The sequence below is a fragment of the Schistocerca gregaria genome, chromosome 4 (assembly GCF_023897955.1).
Source record: "Schistocerca gregaria isolate iqSchGreg1 chromosome 4, iqSchGreg1.2, whole genome shotgun sequence".
In the NCBI taxonomy this organism is placed as follows: domain Eukaryota; kingdom Metazoa; phylum Arthropoda; class Insecta; order Orthoptera; family Acrididae; genus Schistocerca; species Schistocerca gregaria.
This window is the reverse complement of record NC_064923.1, coordinates 739,362,171-739,379,279: the sequence shown is the minus strand read 5'-3', so window position 1 is coordinate 739,379,279 and position 17,109 is coordinate 739,362,171. Positions and strand designations below refer to the sequence as shown.

Sequence of the window (17,109 nt, the reverse complement as noted above, 5' to 3'; positions counted from 1 at the left end):
ATCAATCGAACTTTGCATTACAAACAGTATTACACTGCAGGTTCTGAAAGAGAGGACGCAGATATGCACCTGATAACATGTGTATGGCGTGTAATCGTCGAATCACTTAGTTTTCGCTTCCCAGCGGAAATAATCAGTTGAAACATAAAATTTGCTAATAGAGATAACAAATTATAATTAAGGTCTGCATTGATTCAAGTAGTAAGTCTTTTAATTTTGAATTTCCATTATTACTGGAATGAAACTGAAACTACAAACATGGAGTCCTTACGCATGTCGTGACGGAAGAGAGAATAGCAGTCAAGTGAAGTGCAAGAAGGACTCTTAGTCACTCCCCCTTGTTTCTTTTTTTACAAAAGATCGGCAGTACTCCATCGACTTTAACATATTGAGTTCAATGATATATATACAGAAAAAAAGTTTTGCATCACCTCTGTTCCGGGAGTTCCGGGATCTGTACAGAAAATTGGAATGGAGATCAACATAAACATCATTTCCCCTCTTTTTATTGCTCATGAAAAACACACATTGTCTGTTGTACCACCATACAGCGAGACCTTCAGAGCTGGTGGTCAAGGCTGCTGTACACACCGTTACCTCTAATACCCAGTAGCACGTCATATTGCATTGATGCATGCCTGTATTCGCCGTAGCATACTATGCCCAAGTTCATTGTGGCACTGTCGGTCCAAATTATCCCACTCCTCAACGGCGATTCGGCGTAGATCCCTCAGAGTGGTTGGTGGGTCACGTCGACCATAAACAGACCCTTTTAATCTATCCCAGACGTGTTCGGTAGGGTTAGTTATCCTGAAGGAAGTCATTCACAAGATATTTACGATGGGAGCGCGAATTGTCGTCCATGAAGACGAATGCCTCGCCTATTTGCTGCTGATATGGTAGCACTATCGGCCGGAGAATGGCATTCACGTACAGCCGTTACGGCGCCTTTCATTAACGCCAGAGGCGTACGTTGGCCCCACATAATGCCACCCCAAAACTGCAGCGAAACTTCACTTTGCTGCACTTGCTGGACAGTGTATCTAAGGTGTTCAGCCTGACCGGGTTGTCTCCAAAGATGTCTCCGACGATTGTCTGGTTAATGGCATATGCGACACTCATCGGTGAAGAGTACGTGATGCCAATCCTGGCCGGTCCATTCGGCATGTTGTTGAGTCCATCTGTACCGCGCTGAACGGTGTCGTGGTTGCAAAGGTGGACCTCCCATGGATGTCGGGTGTGAAGTTGTTCATCATGCAGCCTATAGCGCACAGTTTGAGTCGTAACACGACGTACCGTGTCTGCACGAAAAGCATTATTCAACAGCGTGGCGTTGCTGTCAGGGTTCCTCCGAGCCATAATCCGTAGGTACCGGTTATCCACTGCAGTAGCAGCCCTTGGGCGGCCTGAGCGAGGCATGTCATCGACAGTTCCCCTGTCTCTCTGTATCTCCTCCGTGTCCGAACAACATCGCTTTGGTTCACTCCGAAACGCCTGGACACTTCCCTTGTTGAGAGCCCTCCAAGTAACAATGTGGAGACGATCGAACCGCGGTATTGCCCTTCTAGGCATGGTTGAACTACAGACAACACGAGCCGTGTACTTTCCTACCTGGTGGAATGACTGGAACTGATCGGCTGTCGGACCCCCTCCGTCTAATAGGCGCTGCCCATGCATGATTGTTACATCTTTGGGCGGGTTTAGTGACATCTCTGAACAGCCAAAGGGACTGTGTCTGTAATACAATATCTACAGTCAACGTTTATCTTCAAGAGTTCTGGGAACCTGGGTGATGCAAAACTTGTGTGTATAAATTTCATTAAATTAATTAAAGAAGCTATATAATTTAATATATTACGTTTCTAAAAGCTTTCATCGGTGAACTATTACTCATGACAGAAAAATGAATCATTTACCAAGCACATTTACATCTACAGAAACTGCCGTAAGTGACCAACACCTGCATCCCGTGGGCCATCATTGCATATTTTGCTTTTGCAGAACACTAAGGAATAGTGGTGGTGTGTTCAACATTTTTTCAAACCTAGTTTAGATATGCTCTTTCAGAACGTCGACATTGGATATGGGCGTTGAATACACCAGAGGTTTTAAACATTCACATAGAAAAAATTTCATAGGATTCAAGCGTGGCGATGCACAATGCTATGTAGGCGATCTTCGTCGACCGTCCATCTCTTCAAGTATCTGGTTATCGAGATGCAAGCGAACTGTTCGCGTGAAGTGTGATGCAGCACCATCGTGCATAAACCGCGTTCATAGGATGATGTCTGGCGGTACATTATAAAGTAGATGAAGCAAGTCATGTCTGAGAAAGTGTACATACTTTTGTCCAGTAGCCAGTAGCCAGTGGCCTAGCGGTTCTGGGCGCTTCAGTCTGGAACCGCGTGACCGCTACAGTCGCAGGTTCGAATCCTGCCTCGGGCATGCATGTGTGTAATGTCCTTATGTTAGTTAGGTTTAAGTAGTTCTAAGTTGTAGGGGACTGATGACCTCACATGTTAAGTACCATAGTGCTCAGAGCCATTTGAACCTCTTTTTGTCCAGTAAGTCCTTTAGAAAAGAAGTTGAAGCCATTCATATGTTCGTGTGTGATTGCACACCAGAAGTTAATATCTGTCTTGTCGCACTAAGAACTGCAGAAGCACAGCAAACTGCACTAACATGTGCTGGCAAGTAAGTAATTCTTCCCTGCAAGTCTCTCTTATTGAATCGTTCTACCTGTTGAAGATGATACTGGTTCTGACGCTGTTTATACAAAATGGTCCAGCTCGTCATGAGAGTACCATCTTCCCTCCTCGTATTTCTGCGTCGTGGTAGAGTTTAACCCCATGAAGAATCCGTTCTTCAGACACAGACATTGGTACATAGTGTGGCCACCAAGCATTTGCAACTCTCTTCTCAAATGATTCTGTCTCTTGTAAACGTTGGTGGAGTCGTCAAATTTCCATGCAGAAAGTAACCACCTCCCGGAGTAACGACTACCAGAACATAGACATCATACGTCCGCGTTCTCATTTGCTAGGCCGTACATGTTGAGCATATCGGACATTTCAGCCACATAATACATCGCTGTGATATACTACCATGAAAATTAGTCTGAAACAGAAAAAAACGACAATTAGAGAAAACAAAACAATTGTCTTAAAGTACTATAAACAAGAAAATGAGTAAAAATGCAGACTAGGAGTAAATTGCAATAAGGAGTCATTCCATGGAATACATTTCATATCTCGATAACGAAGGATTTCTGCATCGTGTTCATAGAAACTTTTTGTAATGTTTTGATATCACACGTATGTATAGACTATGCGATACTTCGACATAAAAATATCGGTTATTGGGCGGACTCACCCTAATCCAACATGGAACCCTGTGGAATGCCCCATGCTTGTATGATATTTAAGATACATTTTTGTTATTACTTTATTTTGAAGATATCTTCTAATGGTACCATTCAGGTAACTGAACTTGACAGTTTTGTCTTTTTGATTTAGCTCCGTTATGTACGTTAGCATGGTCCCTAAAAATTAAAACTATCTACTTGCTCTATGATCATATTTTCTATTATTTTTGTCCTTTTCCACAGAAGGCTACGGCTTTTGCTTTTTATACTGGTATCGACTTGCTATGTATCTGACACATTTAGAGTAGTTCATACGCAGATTTCTGTTAGTTCACTCTACAAGCAGCAACGTCATTGTAAAAAGTTGTAGGTTAAAATAGTTTGTACCATTCTGTAGTTTCATTTGCCAATGCCGCACAATTTCGTCAATATTAAACAGTGTAGCGAAAGGCTGCAATATCAGATTCCTACGTAAATTCCCTCTGATCTTATCTCATAACCCTAAATTATTTAGATTCTTCTATTATCATAGATCTCATTTACCTGTATAAAATGTACCGGTATGCCTCTTCTTCTAAAATCGCTGCATTTACTTTATAGAAGGCATTTATGTAATCTATGAAAAGAATATGTCTCTCATTATTGTATTCCTTGCGTTTCTTTACAATTTGTTGCAGTATAAATGTTCTGTCTGGACATCTTCTTCTTGTTCCTCTAATAGAATATACTTCTTTACGAGGTTCTGTCTTTCGGTTATTTTTTTAACATACATTTTACACGTCGAATTAAGTAAAGGTATCTCTCAATAATTTTCGGCATTTGCTCCGTCGTCCTTCTTGAATATTTTTTTTATTTTTATAAACGTAATCTGCTATTTTTAGTGCTTCCTTCCTGATCCAGCTAACTATTGCTATTTGTGTAGCAAAATAGTTGACGATGGCCGAAGTAGAGAGGCCGTTAAATGCATACTGGCAATAGCAAAAGCTGCATTTCTGAAATAGAGAAATAATTTAACACATAATGGACTATAGGCATTTTCTGATGCAAAACTTGTACGATGAACAATTTTGACAAGAAGAGGATGAAAGCGCTTGAATTATGATACTACAGAAGAACGTTGAAGGTTAGGTGAAGAGATCTGGTAAGTAATGAAAAGGTTCTGTATCGAATTGGAAAGAAAAAGAAATACATGGCACTACTTGACCAGAAGAAAGGCTCCTTTCACGTAACACACCCTTGACGTTGGTGAAGAAGTGAAGGGTAGGGTGTAACAACTGTATCAAGAGACTAATTACAGTCAGTAGGTTGCCAGTAATTTAGGTTTCAGAAATTACAGGACAAACTAGAACGGGGAGCTTAATGTACTCTTAGTAATTTAGGTTTCAGAAATTACAGGACAAACTAGAACGGGGAGCTTAATGTACTCTTCAAACTGAAGACCACAACAACAGCAGTAAAAAGCCTTTGTCTCTACAGTAGTATTCTTAAAGAACGAATATACACCGCGCAACCGAATAAAAGGATTACTTTTTCCAAACTCTGTAATTATTTGTCATTGCGACGAGTCAAGTTTGATGTTAGGCTAAAAGTTGCCTAAAACCTTCCTCTGTATTGATACAAAAGCTTGGCGCTTTGCGACTTAACCCCCGGGATCAGCGACGCCTCAAACTACGAGGTGTCTACACCAGAGCTCTGAAGTTCATGGGAGGTGTTAGGAGAGTGAAAGATGTCACGTTGACACCATATTTCGCCATAATTATGCGCAACGCCACCACAGACGTGTCACATGGTAAGAAAGTTGTCACACTCCCTCATACCCCCACATTTCGTCCCCTTTTTTAGGACACTTCTGCGGTGAAGGTTAAAACGGCAACACCAAGCGTTGATATCTCACGATTTTCTTATGAGCGGACGAGGAAAGGATTGCAGACACACTGCCGCCCAAAACCGTCTCGGAAAGACCTCAGGCGGTGGCATAAAAGGTGTCAGTGCAATCATTCTTTCCCTTGACGTGTTCATTCCACAAATTATGCGGTCGGAAACGACAGTTCGTCGTGCGACGAGCAGTGCGACGTTCTTTAAAATCTTTGACACTGGGGACCCACCACTGACGCGTCAATTGTCTTTAAAAACATTGTGGGCTAGCAAGTACACTGACTGTGATCACACCCTTTCACAGTGCAGTGTGATCGTAGTTTCATCTGGTGATCCGTGTGGAAGGACAAGGGACCTTTCAAAACTATTCGAGGATATTTGAACGCCACTTAAAGTAGAAAAGGACGCTTACGCTTTTTCAGCTCCCCTGTTTTGTGACCTTCTGTGGCGTGGTCTCGGAAGGGTGCTACATTGACACACATGTGACGAAAATGCAAAGGGTCCATTCAAGACCCCTCACTTCTTCAATACTGTCAGCGCCATCCACTAAAGTTTATTGAGCACTCCAAAAATGTACCTGCAGAGAGAAAACCTATGAGAGAGTCCTGGCTACCTGCTAGTAGGTATGCTGGAATTGAGAGATGTCAAGATGTTGCCTACCTACAGGTGTCTAGGACTCTCTTCATGGGTTTTCTCTGTACAGCTATATTTTTAAAGTGATGAAAAAAGGTGGCCAGTTGGCACTGAGGATGCTGTGGAATTGAGGGGTCTGAGAGGGTTCTTTGGTCGTTTTATTCATGTGTGTGTCAATGTCGCAACTCACATGTTCACGCCACAGTAGGTCGAAAAACAGGATAGCTGAGAAAGCACAAGCACCCTCTGCTGCTTGGAATAGTGTTCAAATTTCGTCGAATGATTTTGAAAGTTCCCTTGTTGTTCCAGACTGTACACCAGGGCCATAACTACAGTCACACTGCAGTCTTATTCAGTGGGGCTGCTGGAGGGATGAAGCGTCTTTGGAGGGTCAGCAACGTTAAAGATTGTCAAGAACGTTATCCTGCTGCATATCACACTGATGACGTTTTAGACCATAAAGTATGTAGGAATCAACAGCTCAGAGGAATGGTCTTGAAAGATCCCTTGTGTTTTCACATAATACACCAGAGCAAACCCTTTGGTCACACTGCACTCCAAAAGAGCGTGATCACGTTGATGCCCTTTTATGCCACGCCCAAGCTCTTTTCGTGTCAATTCAAAGCGCCCATGTGTCTGAAATGTTGTTCTTGGTCACACATAAAAAATGGTTCAAATGGATCTGAGAACTATGGGACTTAACTTCTGAGGTCATCAGTCCCTTAGAACTTAGAACTACTTAAACCTAACTAACCTAAGGACATCACACACATCCATGCCCGAGGCAGGATTCGAACCTGCGACCGTAGCGGTCGCGCGGTTCCAGACTGTAGCGCGTAGAACCGCTCGGCCACTACGGCCGGCACACATAAGAAAACCGCGCGATTTTAACGCTGGGCGTTGCTATTCTAACCTCCAACACGATGGCGTCAAGAGAAGGGGATGAAATGTGGATAAGAGAGAAGTGTGACGACGGTCCCATCGTGTGACTTGTCCACGCTGGCGCTGGCCAGAATTGTGTAAAATTTGATCCCATTGTGACATCGTTAACCCATATATTCTGCTGGTCGCATCATTACCCTCAAAGGCCGTGTTACAGCCAACGATTACGCGAACGTTTTAGGTGAGAAAGTGCACTCCATGATTCAAATGTTGTTTCAGGGCGATAATGCACCCATTCGCGCAGCCAGGCCAGTACAGTTGTGGTATGAGGAGCAGGCAACTGAACTGCAGTGTCTTCCCTGGACAGCAAAGTCCGTGGACGAACATAATCGAACCCTTGTGGGAGGTACTGGAGCGCTGACTCCGGAGCACACTTCCTCTTTCCTTGTCACTACGAGTTAAAAGAGGTTCTGATCGAAGAGTGGCGTAATATTCGACTGTTGACTATACAGTCACTATATTTCAGTATTGCAAGATCTATCGCAGCTATATTGTGGGCAAATGGGGGTCCAACCCCTTACTAATAAACCATTCCCAAGTAGATACAGGTGTTCACATTATTTCGCCTATCCTCTGTATATGTTGTAACCTACGCCTTATAATCGTCCTATCCTGCTTGCTATATAAAATGTGACCGTGGATCGAGTGTATACCCAGTGGAATTTTTCTAATTGGATAAGGCTATCTTTCCCGAAGAAGTAACGCCGATCAGAAGGGGGAAAGTGTACAACCGATCTTTCTGATAGAAAAGTCTACTAAAAATAAAAAAGTAATTAAACCGAACTGGGCTACAATTTGGAAAAATGAAAGTTATTTTGTGCATTCAGTCACGAACAACACTAGACAGAAAAGGAGTACCACTCATCATGAATCCAAAAGTTCCACTAATGAACGAAATGGAAATAATTACTGTCGCCAGCCAACTAGGGCGATTTACATCCAAAATCCTGTACAAGATGATGGCAAAGAAAAACACATATTACTAAACACTGACATGGCAAATGAAGATTGTCACGTTTTTTGACACTAATTTTAAGTGGGTACGTAATGATAAAGAAAACTTAGAAGTCACTTTTACGTTAAGTTTGTCATTAAATTTTGAAAAAGGCAATCGAGTAATGGTTTGAAAATATCCACTTCTACTGTATGTCAATATTGAGCTTCGTTACGTGAACAATGAATTTCAGTGACCTCAACATAACGTCATAAAAAAATTTAGAGAAAGGCAAGCACTTTTTATTATGCAGTCACTTAATTTTCAAATTGGATTTCATATTATTGTCTGAACAACTGAGCCTTTTTTGCTCATTTGAACAGAATTAAGTACTAGAATACGTACCAAACCAAACAGCCATGTGTTCCAAGCTATATGTAAAATAAATAAAACTTTCGCACTCTTAATTTGTGCATTTTCTTTAGATTTGGATTTTTTCCAGTGATAGATTCTCAAACTTCGGTTAGCATATAAGGAAAAAAGGGAACAAGGCCTCTGCTTGGTAACAATGTCTGGGGGCCATGAGGACACAATCGCCCTGAATTTAACTCATTATTATTTAAATAAAGTTCATTAATCAAATCACATTCAGCTGTGCTGCTGGGTTAGCCATTAATACTTTCTACCACTGAACAGTCTTACTTCAGTGCTGTGCGTGCGACGAAACTCGGAGCCGACGACGAATCTGTTTCTGGAACTGCTGCTGTTGTTGAAGACGGTAGTATCTTGTGGAGTCACAGCTAATTACAGGAATGGGCAATCGTAATTAATACAGCCTCTTCCTCCAGTCCACTGTGCTTCCTCCTGCTATTAGACATCTGGCCGACGCGCGCACATGATGCCGCCGAGATGGTACTCTCTACTGCGAGAGCGTAACACCACACTTCCGCACACTACAAGCGCTGGAACCCGTCTCTCGCTCTCTCCGTGCGCTCTGCGCAACAACACCCTACGCAAAGATTTTACAATGCTCAAGCACTTCTGTTACCGTTTCTAGTCGATGCAAATAACAAATCGTTTGGCTTTTTCCCAGAGCTTATAGTTCCACAGTAAAACACAGATAAATACAGTAAAACGTCAACAAACTGTAAGACTTCGTGGTCTCCTGACCTTCATTGCTTACATATTCCGCCCTCACAATCATATTCCGCATGTCAAGACGCTTCATTCGAACCAAAGCTCGATAAGATAAAGTCAATGTTGTATGAATTCATGTAAACGATACGCAAATATCAAGTGTTCACCGGGGTTGAGATACTCGAGGCTGGCGTACACACATACATTCCCGACACGACAGACACAGGAGCTTTTAGTTTGAGAGAGGCAGACCGCACGCCAGGAGGCCGGTCCCTTCAGCGGAGCGGATAGCGTTTGCCCGAGTGAAAGGGGAGAACTAATCCGTTTTCGGCTTAAAAGCAAATTCCGCTACATTGAGTGGGAGCACCCAGCATACGCATTCTTTACGAACATAGCACGCAGTTTCAGAGGTTTTCACAGGGAGACGGAAAACGCCAAACGCCGATGCTACATTGTTCCGGATTGGTCGCCTTAAACGAAACGTCATTCTCCCGTTTTAGAAGAGCAATGCTGATTGGCAGGCGATATTCCTGACGCCTTGAGCTGAAGGAGTAATGGAAGAGACTGAAAGATATACCCCTTCACGTCTGGCTTGGAGAGGGGCCGTTCCGTTGTCGCTCTTGGAACGAGAACACGTAACGAGAGTGTATGCGATCGTAGGTGTGCTGAAAGAGCAAAGAACAAGTCTCTCCTCAGTACTTCAGTGGGAGAGCACCTCTGTCGAGATCGAATCGGAGTGCGACTCTATACTGAGTCCTTGCGATTAAGCGTTGTTCACTGTGTTGGCCGCCACACTTATTGTGCGGTGTGAACGGACATAGTTAAACGCCTGTGAGCGAATTTTTCAGTGGCATCGCGGTGGACTGGTTATTTGACTGGTGTACCACGCCAATAGTTAGACTAGGGGCGAATAGGAGTCCTTGAATTCATCAAGGCGTAGGCAGAGTTTGATTGGCGAAGGTCACTCTAGATAGAACGAGAGTTATCTTATTTGTCAGCAGCGAGTGGCGCAGAGAGCAGTCATCGCAGCTTACGGTATTGTGCGCTACAGCTCTTGCGAGCCCCATACTTTCTCCACAACAGTACACTTCACTGCATTTCACACGCGACAGCTTCGACCGTACCTAGCAACATTGTAACAGATAATTATTCAATTTGAGTAGGCGCGGCCCTCAGCCATTCTGCCAAGTCAATAAGAATCTTAAATTTGTATAGAAATTTCATTAGCGAATCCAATCCCAAAGAAAGCAGGTGTTCAAAAATGTGAAAATTACCGAACTATCAGTTTAATAAGTCACAGCTGCAAAATACTAACGCGAATTCTTTACAGACGAATGGAAAAACTGGTAGAAGCCGACCTCGGGGAAGATCAGTTTGGATTCGGTAGAAATGTTGGAACACGTGAGTCAATACTGACCCTACGACTAATCTCAGAAGTAAGATTAAGGAAAGGCAAACCTACATTTCTAGCATTTGTGGACTTAGAGAAAGTTTTTGACAATATTGACTGGAATACTCTCTTTCAAATTCTGAAGGTGGCAGGGGTAAAATACAGGGAGTGAAAGGCTATTTACAGTTTGGTCAGAAAACAGATGGCAGTTATAAGAGTCGAAGGACATGAAAGGGAAGCAGTGCTTGGGAAGGGTGTGAGACAGGGCTGTAGCATCTCCCCGATGTTATTCAATCTGTATATTGAGCAAGCAGTAAAGGAAACAAAAGAAAAGTTCGAAGTAGGTATTAAAATCCATGGAGAAGAAATAAAAACTTTGAGGTTCGCCGATGACATTGTAAGTCTGTCACAAACAGCAAAGGACTTGGAAGAGCAGTTGAACGGAATGGGCAGTGTCTTGAAAGGAGGGTATAAGATGAACATCAACATAAGCAAAACGAGGTTAATGGAATGTAGTCGAATTAAGTCTGGTGATGATGAGAGAATTAGATTAGGAAATGAGACACTTAAAGTAGTAAAGGAGTTTTGCTATTTGGGGAGCAAAATAATTGATGATGGTCGAAGTAGAGAGGATATAAAATGTAGACTGGCAATGGCAAGGAATGCGTTTCTGAAGAAGAGAAATTTGTTAACATCGAGTATTGATTTAAGTGTCAGGAAGCCGTTTCTGAAGGTATTTGTATGCAGTGTAGCCATGTATGGAAGTGAAACGTGGACGATAAATAGTTTAGACAAGAAGAGAATAGAAGCTTTCGAAATGTGGTGCTACAGAAGAATGCTGAATATTAGATGGGGAAATCACATAACTAATGAGGAAGTATTGAATAGAATTGGGGAGAAGAGGAGTTTGTGTCACAACTTGACTAGAATAAGGGATCGGTTGGTAGGACATGTTCTGAGGCATCAAGACATCGCCAATTTAGTACTGGACCGCAGCGTGGAGGGTAAAAATCGTAGAGGGAGACCAAGAGATGAATACACTAAACAGATACAGAAGGATGTAGGCTGCAGTAGGTACTGGGAGATGAAGAAACTAGCACAGGATAGAGTAGCATGGAGAGCTGCATCAAACCAGTCTCTGTACTGAAGACCACAACAACAACATGCTTAAGAGGTAAATTCACATTCCGAAAAGAACCCGGAAATAACTAGTTCAGTTCATTACTAAAAGTGACACTGTGATTTCGCAAAATATTTGCAAAATAAACAACAATTTTCGTTAGTTTCGTGTTTTTCTTACACTAACTAGCACTACTCCAGTACCCAAGTATCCCACTAGTTACTTAAGAAATTTCCTTACAGCGGACGACTCCAGAAGACTTTTATTGCTGAAAGTTTTTCAGGCATTTCTCTTTAGAATGTTAGGAGCGTCTGTCTGACCTCTGTGCTAGTGTGGGGGTGGAAATTGCATCTTGCAGGAGCTACAGGGTAAAGGGTACATCTCAGATTAATCCGTTGCACAGAATGACAGAATGGCGCCCACACGCTCATAAGACTTCTGCTTAAATGTACACATACAGTGAAGCAATGTCCTTACTTATTAAAAGGAAAGCATTTAAATTATAAATATTTCCATACAACTAAAAGAATTATTTGTCTGTAGCAGGTGCCATGCATCCTGCATTTTCGGTGTTACAGTTTTACAGTGGTATTCTAGTAGATAGGGAATGGGGAGAGAAAGTAACAAATGTGAAAGTAATTCCAAGTGTGAGTGCGGATGGAGACCATAGATTACTGGTGGGACAATGGAAAATGAATCAGTGTGTAAATAGGAAACAGAAGACAGTGATGAGAACACGGGATTGAAAACTGAAGGAGAGTGAATGTGCTGAGAAGTACAGAGAATTAATGACACAAAAATTTCCGAAAGAAGTTTTCTGCGATGTTGAAAAAGAATGGAGTTTATTCAAAGACACTTCAGTCGAAGCAGCACAAAAAGGATGTGGCAGAACATCTGCAAAGAAAAGAAAATAAGACAGACAAGTTGGTGGGATGATACCACAATCCAAGCAGTTAGAAGAAAAAATGGAGCATTGAGAAAGTTGTGGAAAACTAAAAATGACGAAGACCATAAAAGATATATAGAGGAAAAGAAGAAGTGCAAAGAAATAGTGGAAACAGCAAAGAAAAAGACATGGGAAGAGTTTACAAAAAAACTTGAAGAAGATGCAAAGAGCAATAAGAAAATGTTTTATGAAATGATGAAAATAAAAGGAAGGCTTCTGAAATACAAGTAAAGATGGAAGCAGAGGACGGTACCATTATTGAAGATCCAGGGAATATAAAAGATCTCTGGAAAGAAAATTTTAAGAAGCTGTTAAATGCTGAGGAGCAGGTACATGAGGAAACAACAAATAATGGAGAAATTGAGAGAAGTTGGAAAGCAGAATTAGGACAAATTATACGGGAAGAAATGGAAAAAGCTGTGAAGAAGATGAATGGGGGGAAAGCCCCAGGACCTGATGAAGTATCAGTGGACATGATAAGAGTAGCAGGTCCAGTGGGAATGCAGTGGCTGTATAGAGTACTATCAAGCCTGTGGAGAAATAGTCCAATACCTGACGACTTGAGAATAGGAGACATTGTTCCCATCTTCAAGAAAGGCAATAAAAGACTTTGTAAAAACTACAGAGGAATAACCCTTATGCGTCATACAGCCAAGATTTTTTAAAGAATTTTACTAAATCGAATAAGTCAAAAGATAGAAAATGAGTTTAGTGAAGAACAGCATGGGTTTAGGAAAGGAAGAGGCACTATCGACCTGATATTTTCTATCCGTAAACTAATGGAAAAAAGTTGGGAGTATAACAAAAGGGTGATAATGGTTTTTATAGACATAGAAAAGGCATATGACTCAGTTGACAGGGAAAGACTCTGGGAAGAAATGAAGAAGATAGATATAGAAGATGGATACATTAATGTTATAAAGACACTGTACAGATGACAAAATTGTAGAATTAGAACACTATTGGGGAACTCTGAATACTTCGAAATAAGACAAGGACTTAAACAAGGAAGTATTCCATCTCCTGCACTTTTTAATGTTATGATGGAGGGAATGAATAGGGCAGTTAAAGATTTAGTAAAAGAAAAAGACAAAAAGATGATTTTTGTAGATGATACGGTAATATGGGGTGATAAAGAGGTAGATGTACAGGAAATAATGAAAAGGTATGGATTAAAAATAACTAAAGATAAGAGTGAAGTAATGGTATTTGGAAGAGAGAAAGGGATCAACGGAAATATTATCTTGAATGGAGAACGCCTCAGAGTGGTAGAAAGTTTCATTTATTTATGGAGTGAAATATCTAGGGATGGAAGAATGACTAACGAAATTAATAGGAGGTTACAGAAGGGAGGCAATTTCTACCAAACAATAAAACACTTGATTTGGAATAACGAAGTTTCAGAAAGAGCAAAACTCCTTATGTATAAGAATTATTATGTCCCTATTGTCACGTATGGTGGAGAAACATGGACAATGACAGAAACGAACTGGAGCAGACGGGAAGCAGGGGAAATGAAATTTCTCAGAGCAGTTAAGGGAAAAACAAGAATGGACAGAGCAAGGAATGTAGAGATTAGAAAGGACCTTAAACAAGATAGTATGAGAGAAGAAATCGAAAGAAAGAGATTAAGATGGTATGCCCACGTTAAGAGGGTGCATTGGCAGAGACTCCCCAAACTATGGAAGAACTAAAGACGGATGGGAAAAGACCCAGAGGGCGCCCAAGAACACGGTGGAAAATGGGAGTGAGACTATCTGTAGAAAGGAGAGGTGTGACCTGGCAGCAAGTGGAGGAAGAAAAGTGGTGAGAGGACCGAGACAAATGGAGAGCACACATCAGCACCCAGACCAGGCAGTAGCTGGAGCGGGATTCGGACATATATAGAATGTTACAGTGGAAAATAATGCCGAGGTTTCTAAGAAGTTATCCCTTAACTCTGTTGCGCAGTGTGGCCCACTGTAAGTCAGCCCCACGTATAGTTTGGCACCTCCCCGTCGCCACCCAGGCCCGCAGAGCTACCTGTGCCGCTCGGATAGGCGGTAACGAGCCCCGTGTCCAGCCGACACTCGCCGCCTAATAGACGGTGCGCGCGCCCAGCTGCCGCGCCATCTCGGCGGTCCTGCACGCCTCTGCTATCTGGCACAGCATCTGGCCCGCTTCGCCTCACCCGCCCGGGGCGGCCAGCCCGGCAGATACCTCAGTGGGAGGCGCCGCCCCTAGCAACCACCCACCGACGCTCCACCGCGCTGGACGACGACAATCGCTGCACGCGGCTCCACAGACGCTGTCCACGGTCTGTTTTCTCGACCGGTGCAAACACAAGCGCCTCTTCCCGCCTCTCGAGCACGGAGCGTTGCCGAACACAGTCTTATCAGCCTCTTTTGACTGCCGGTTCGGTCGTAACATAGGGGCCGATGGTAGATTACGCGTGCATCCGCTTATTATTTTGACCATCCGAGCGCATCTCATCGTTGTATCGCACGCCATTTCCCTTTGTTTTACGTCGCTCATACTCCCACAAATTGGTTCTTGAAAGTGTCATATTACGGGCAGTTTCCCGTCAATGTTGTTGTCGTGACTATGTTTCTCTCCGCTGCGGCTGTCTTCGTAGAGAACTTCAAGATAGCTGTCGTGGTGCAAGGCCACGTATTCCACATACTCGTTTCTTTTCTTCACTGACCTCTTGTTGAATAAGTATCCACATTGTCAATGAGGCATTAAATAACAGCAACAAGCTTGATACAGTTTTTACTTTGACTTCTTGTAGGCATTCGATACTGTTCTACAGTAACACCTAGTGAACAAAACACGACCTTACAGAACACTGAGCCAGCTTTGTGAATGGATTCAGGGCCTGCTAGCAAATAGAAATTACACCAAAATACTCGGCTTTACGCGGTCGCCGAGCGGTTCTAGGCACTTCAGTCCGGAACCGCGCGACTGATACTGTCGCAGGTTCGAATCCTGCCTCGGGCATGGATATGTGTGATGTCCTTGGGTTAGTTAGGTTTAAGTAGGTCTAAGTTCTAGGGGACTGATGACCACAGATGTTAATTCCCATAGTGCCCAGAGCCATTTCAACTATTTGAACTCGGCTTTAAAAGAAATTTTGGCCGTACTCAAGCGAGCGTTATACTTTGTTACCTTCTAGAGTATACAGGGGGTAAATTTTAAGTTGACAAACCAGAGTAACTCGAAAAATAAGCTTCACACGAAAAAATGTGTGGAATCCAAAGTTCATTATTTTCGAGGGGGACGTCTGCTGGTGCTAAGATTAGCCAGCCACCCCAGCCCCCTATGGGTGGGGCGGCAGGCAACTTTAAAATTTCTAATGGAAACCCACATTTTTTATTGTAGAAGCAGATTCTACATAAAAAACTACGTACATTTTGTCTTAAACACTTGCTTTGATTCTTGGTAGTTGGCGCTGTAATTCAAGAAAATCCACGGTCCCATTTTTGCGTGGAAAATGGTTACGGAAAAATAAAAAGTAGGATGTAAGTCTATAGGCTTTCGTGGCCGTTGTCACTGAAGTTAAAATCTTCTGGGTTCTTAGGCCGCGTCATGTTTCTTCTAAAATGTTCGACGTTTCGAACCCTCTGCTGGGGTCTTCCTCAGGATGTTTTGGTGTCCACAATTGATAGAACACAGCAGTAGTGGACACCGAAATATCCTGAGGAAGACCCCAGCAGAGGGGTCGAAACGTCGAACATTTTAGAAGACATATGACGTGGCCTAAGAACCCAGAAGATTATAACTTCAAAAAGTAGGATGTTTGGTCAGTTAGTTAGCTAGTGAGACAATTCGTTTGATAATGAAAAGTTGTGTGGCCTCATGACCACGAAAGAAACAAAACTTATGCGAATCTGCGGAAAAAAATTATACAGTATTTGGGTCAACATTTGTAAAACTCTTAATTCCTTTCTCTCAGACCCCACCCTGTGGGGAGAGAGGGAGAGATTTAGTTTTAACGAATCAAAATTTACGAAGTAAATAAGTACTTTTCATTTATCTGTAACCATTTTCCACGCAAAAATGAGAACATGGAATTTCTTGAAATACAGCGCCAACTACCAAGAATCAAAACGAATGTTTAAGACAGAATGGACGTAATTTTTTATTTAGAATATGACTCTGCAATAAAAAAATGAGGGTTCCCGTTTGAAATGTTAAAGTTTCCTCCTGCCCCACCCCCAGTGGGCTGGGGTGGCGGGCTAATTTTAGCACCAGCAGATGTCCCCCTCGAAAATAATCAACTTTGGATTCTAACCATTTTTTCGTGTGAAGCTTATTTTTCGAGTTATTCTGGTTTGTCAGCTTAAAATATACACACTGTATAATAGTGCCTATGTGTCTACGGCCGGCTAGCTGTCTTGATCGGTACTCAGGGAGTCACCTGACGATGTGTGGCGGACGACTCTTCTGGTACCACTAACTGATCCCCCCCTTCCCTGTTCCTCTTGCGAATGGTGCGTGTGAAGAATGATTTTCGGTGTCTCTTCATTATTTTTAACTATTCCAATTTTTTCGTCGTGATAATTTCGCGACATGTATGTGACAGCAAGTGATATGTCTCCGACTCTTCCCGGAAAGTACTCTCCCGAAACTCGAATAATAAACCTCCCCGCGGTGCACAATGCCTTTCTTGTAATGTTTCTCACTGGAGCTTGTTGAGCATCTATATAACGCTCTCGCGCCGACTAAACGATCCCTTGACGAAAAGCGCTGCTCTTCTTTGATTCTTCACTACTTCTTCTTCAGTCCT

General features: G+C 42.6%; 1 protein-coding gene across 1 annotated transcript in view; it reads left to right on the top strand.

The window, feature by feature from the left end:
- LOC126267897 (SKI/DACH domain-containing protein 1-like) overlaps positions 1 to 17,109 on the top strand; it is a 130,482-nt gene that overhangs the window by 27,727 nt on the left and 85,646 nt on the right. Inside the window, exon 3 of the mRNA XM_049973208.1 lies at positions 14,425 to 14,637. Within this exon, the coding sequence (XP_049829165.1) occupies positions 14,425 to 14,637 (213 nt within the window). The remainder of the gene's footprint in view (positions 1 to 14,424; positions 14,638 to 17,109) is intronic.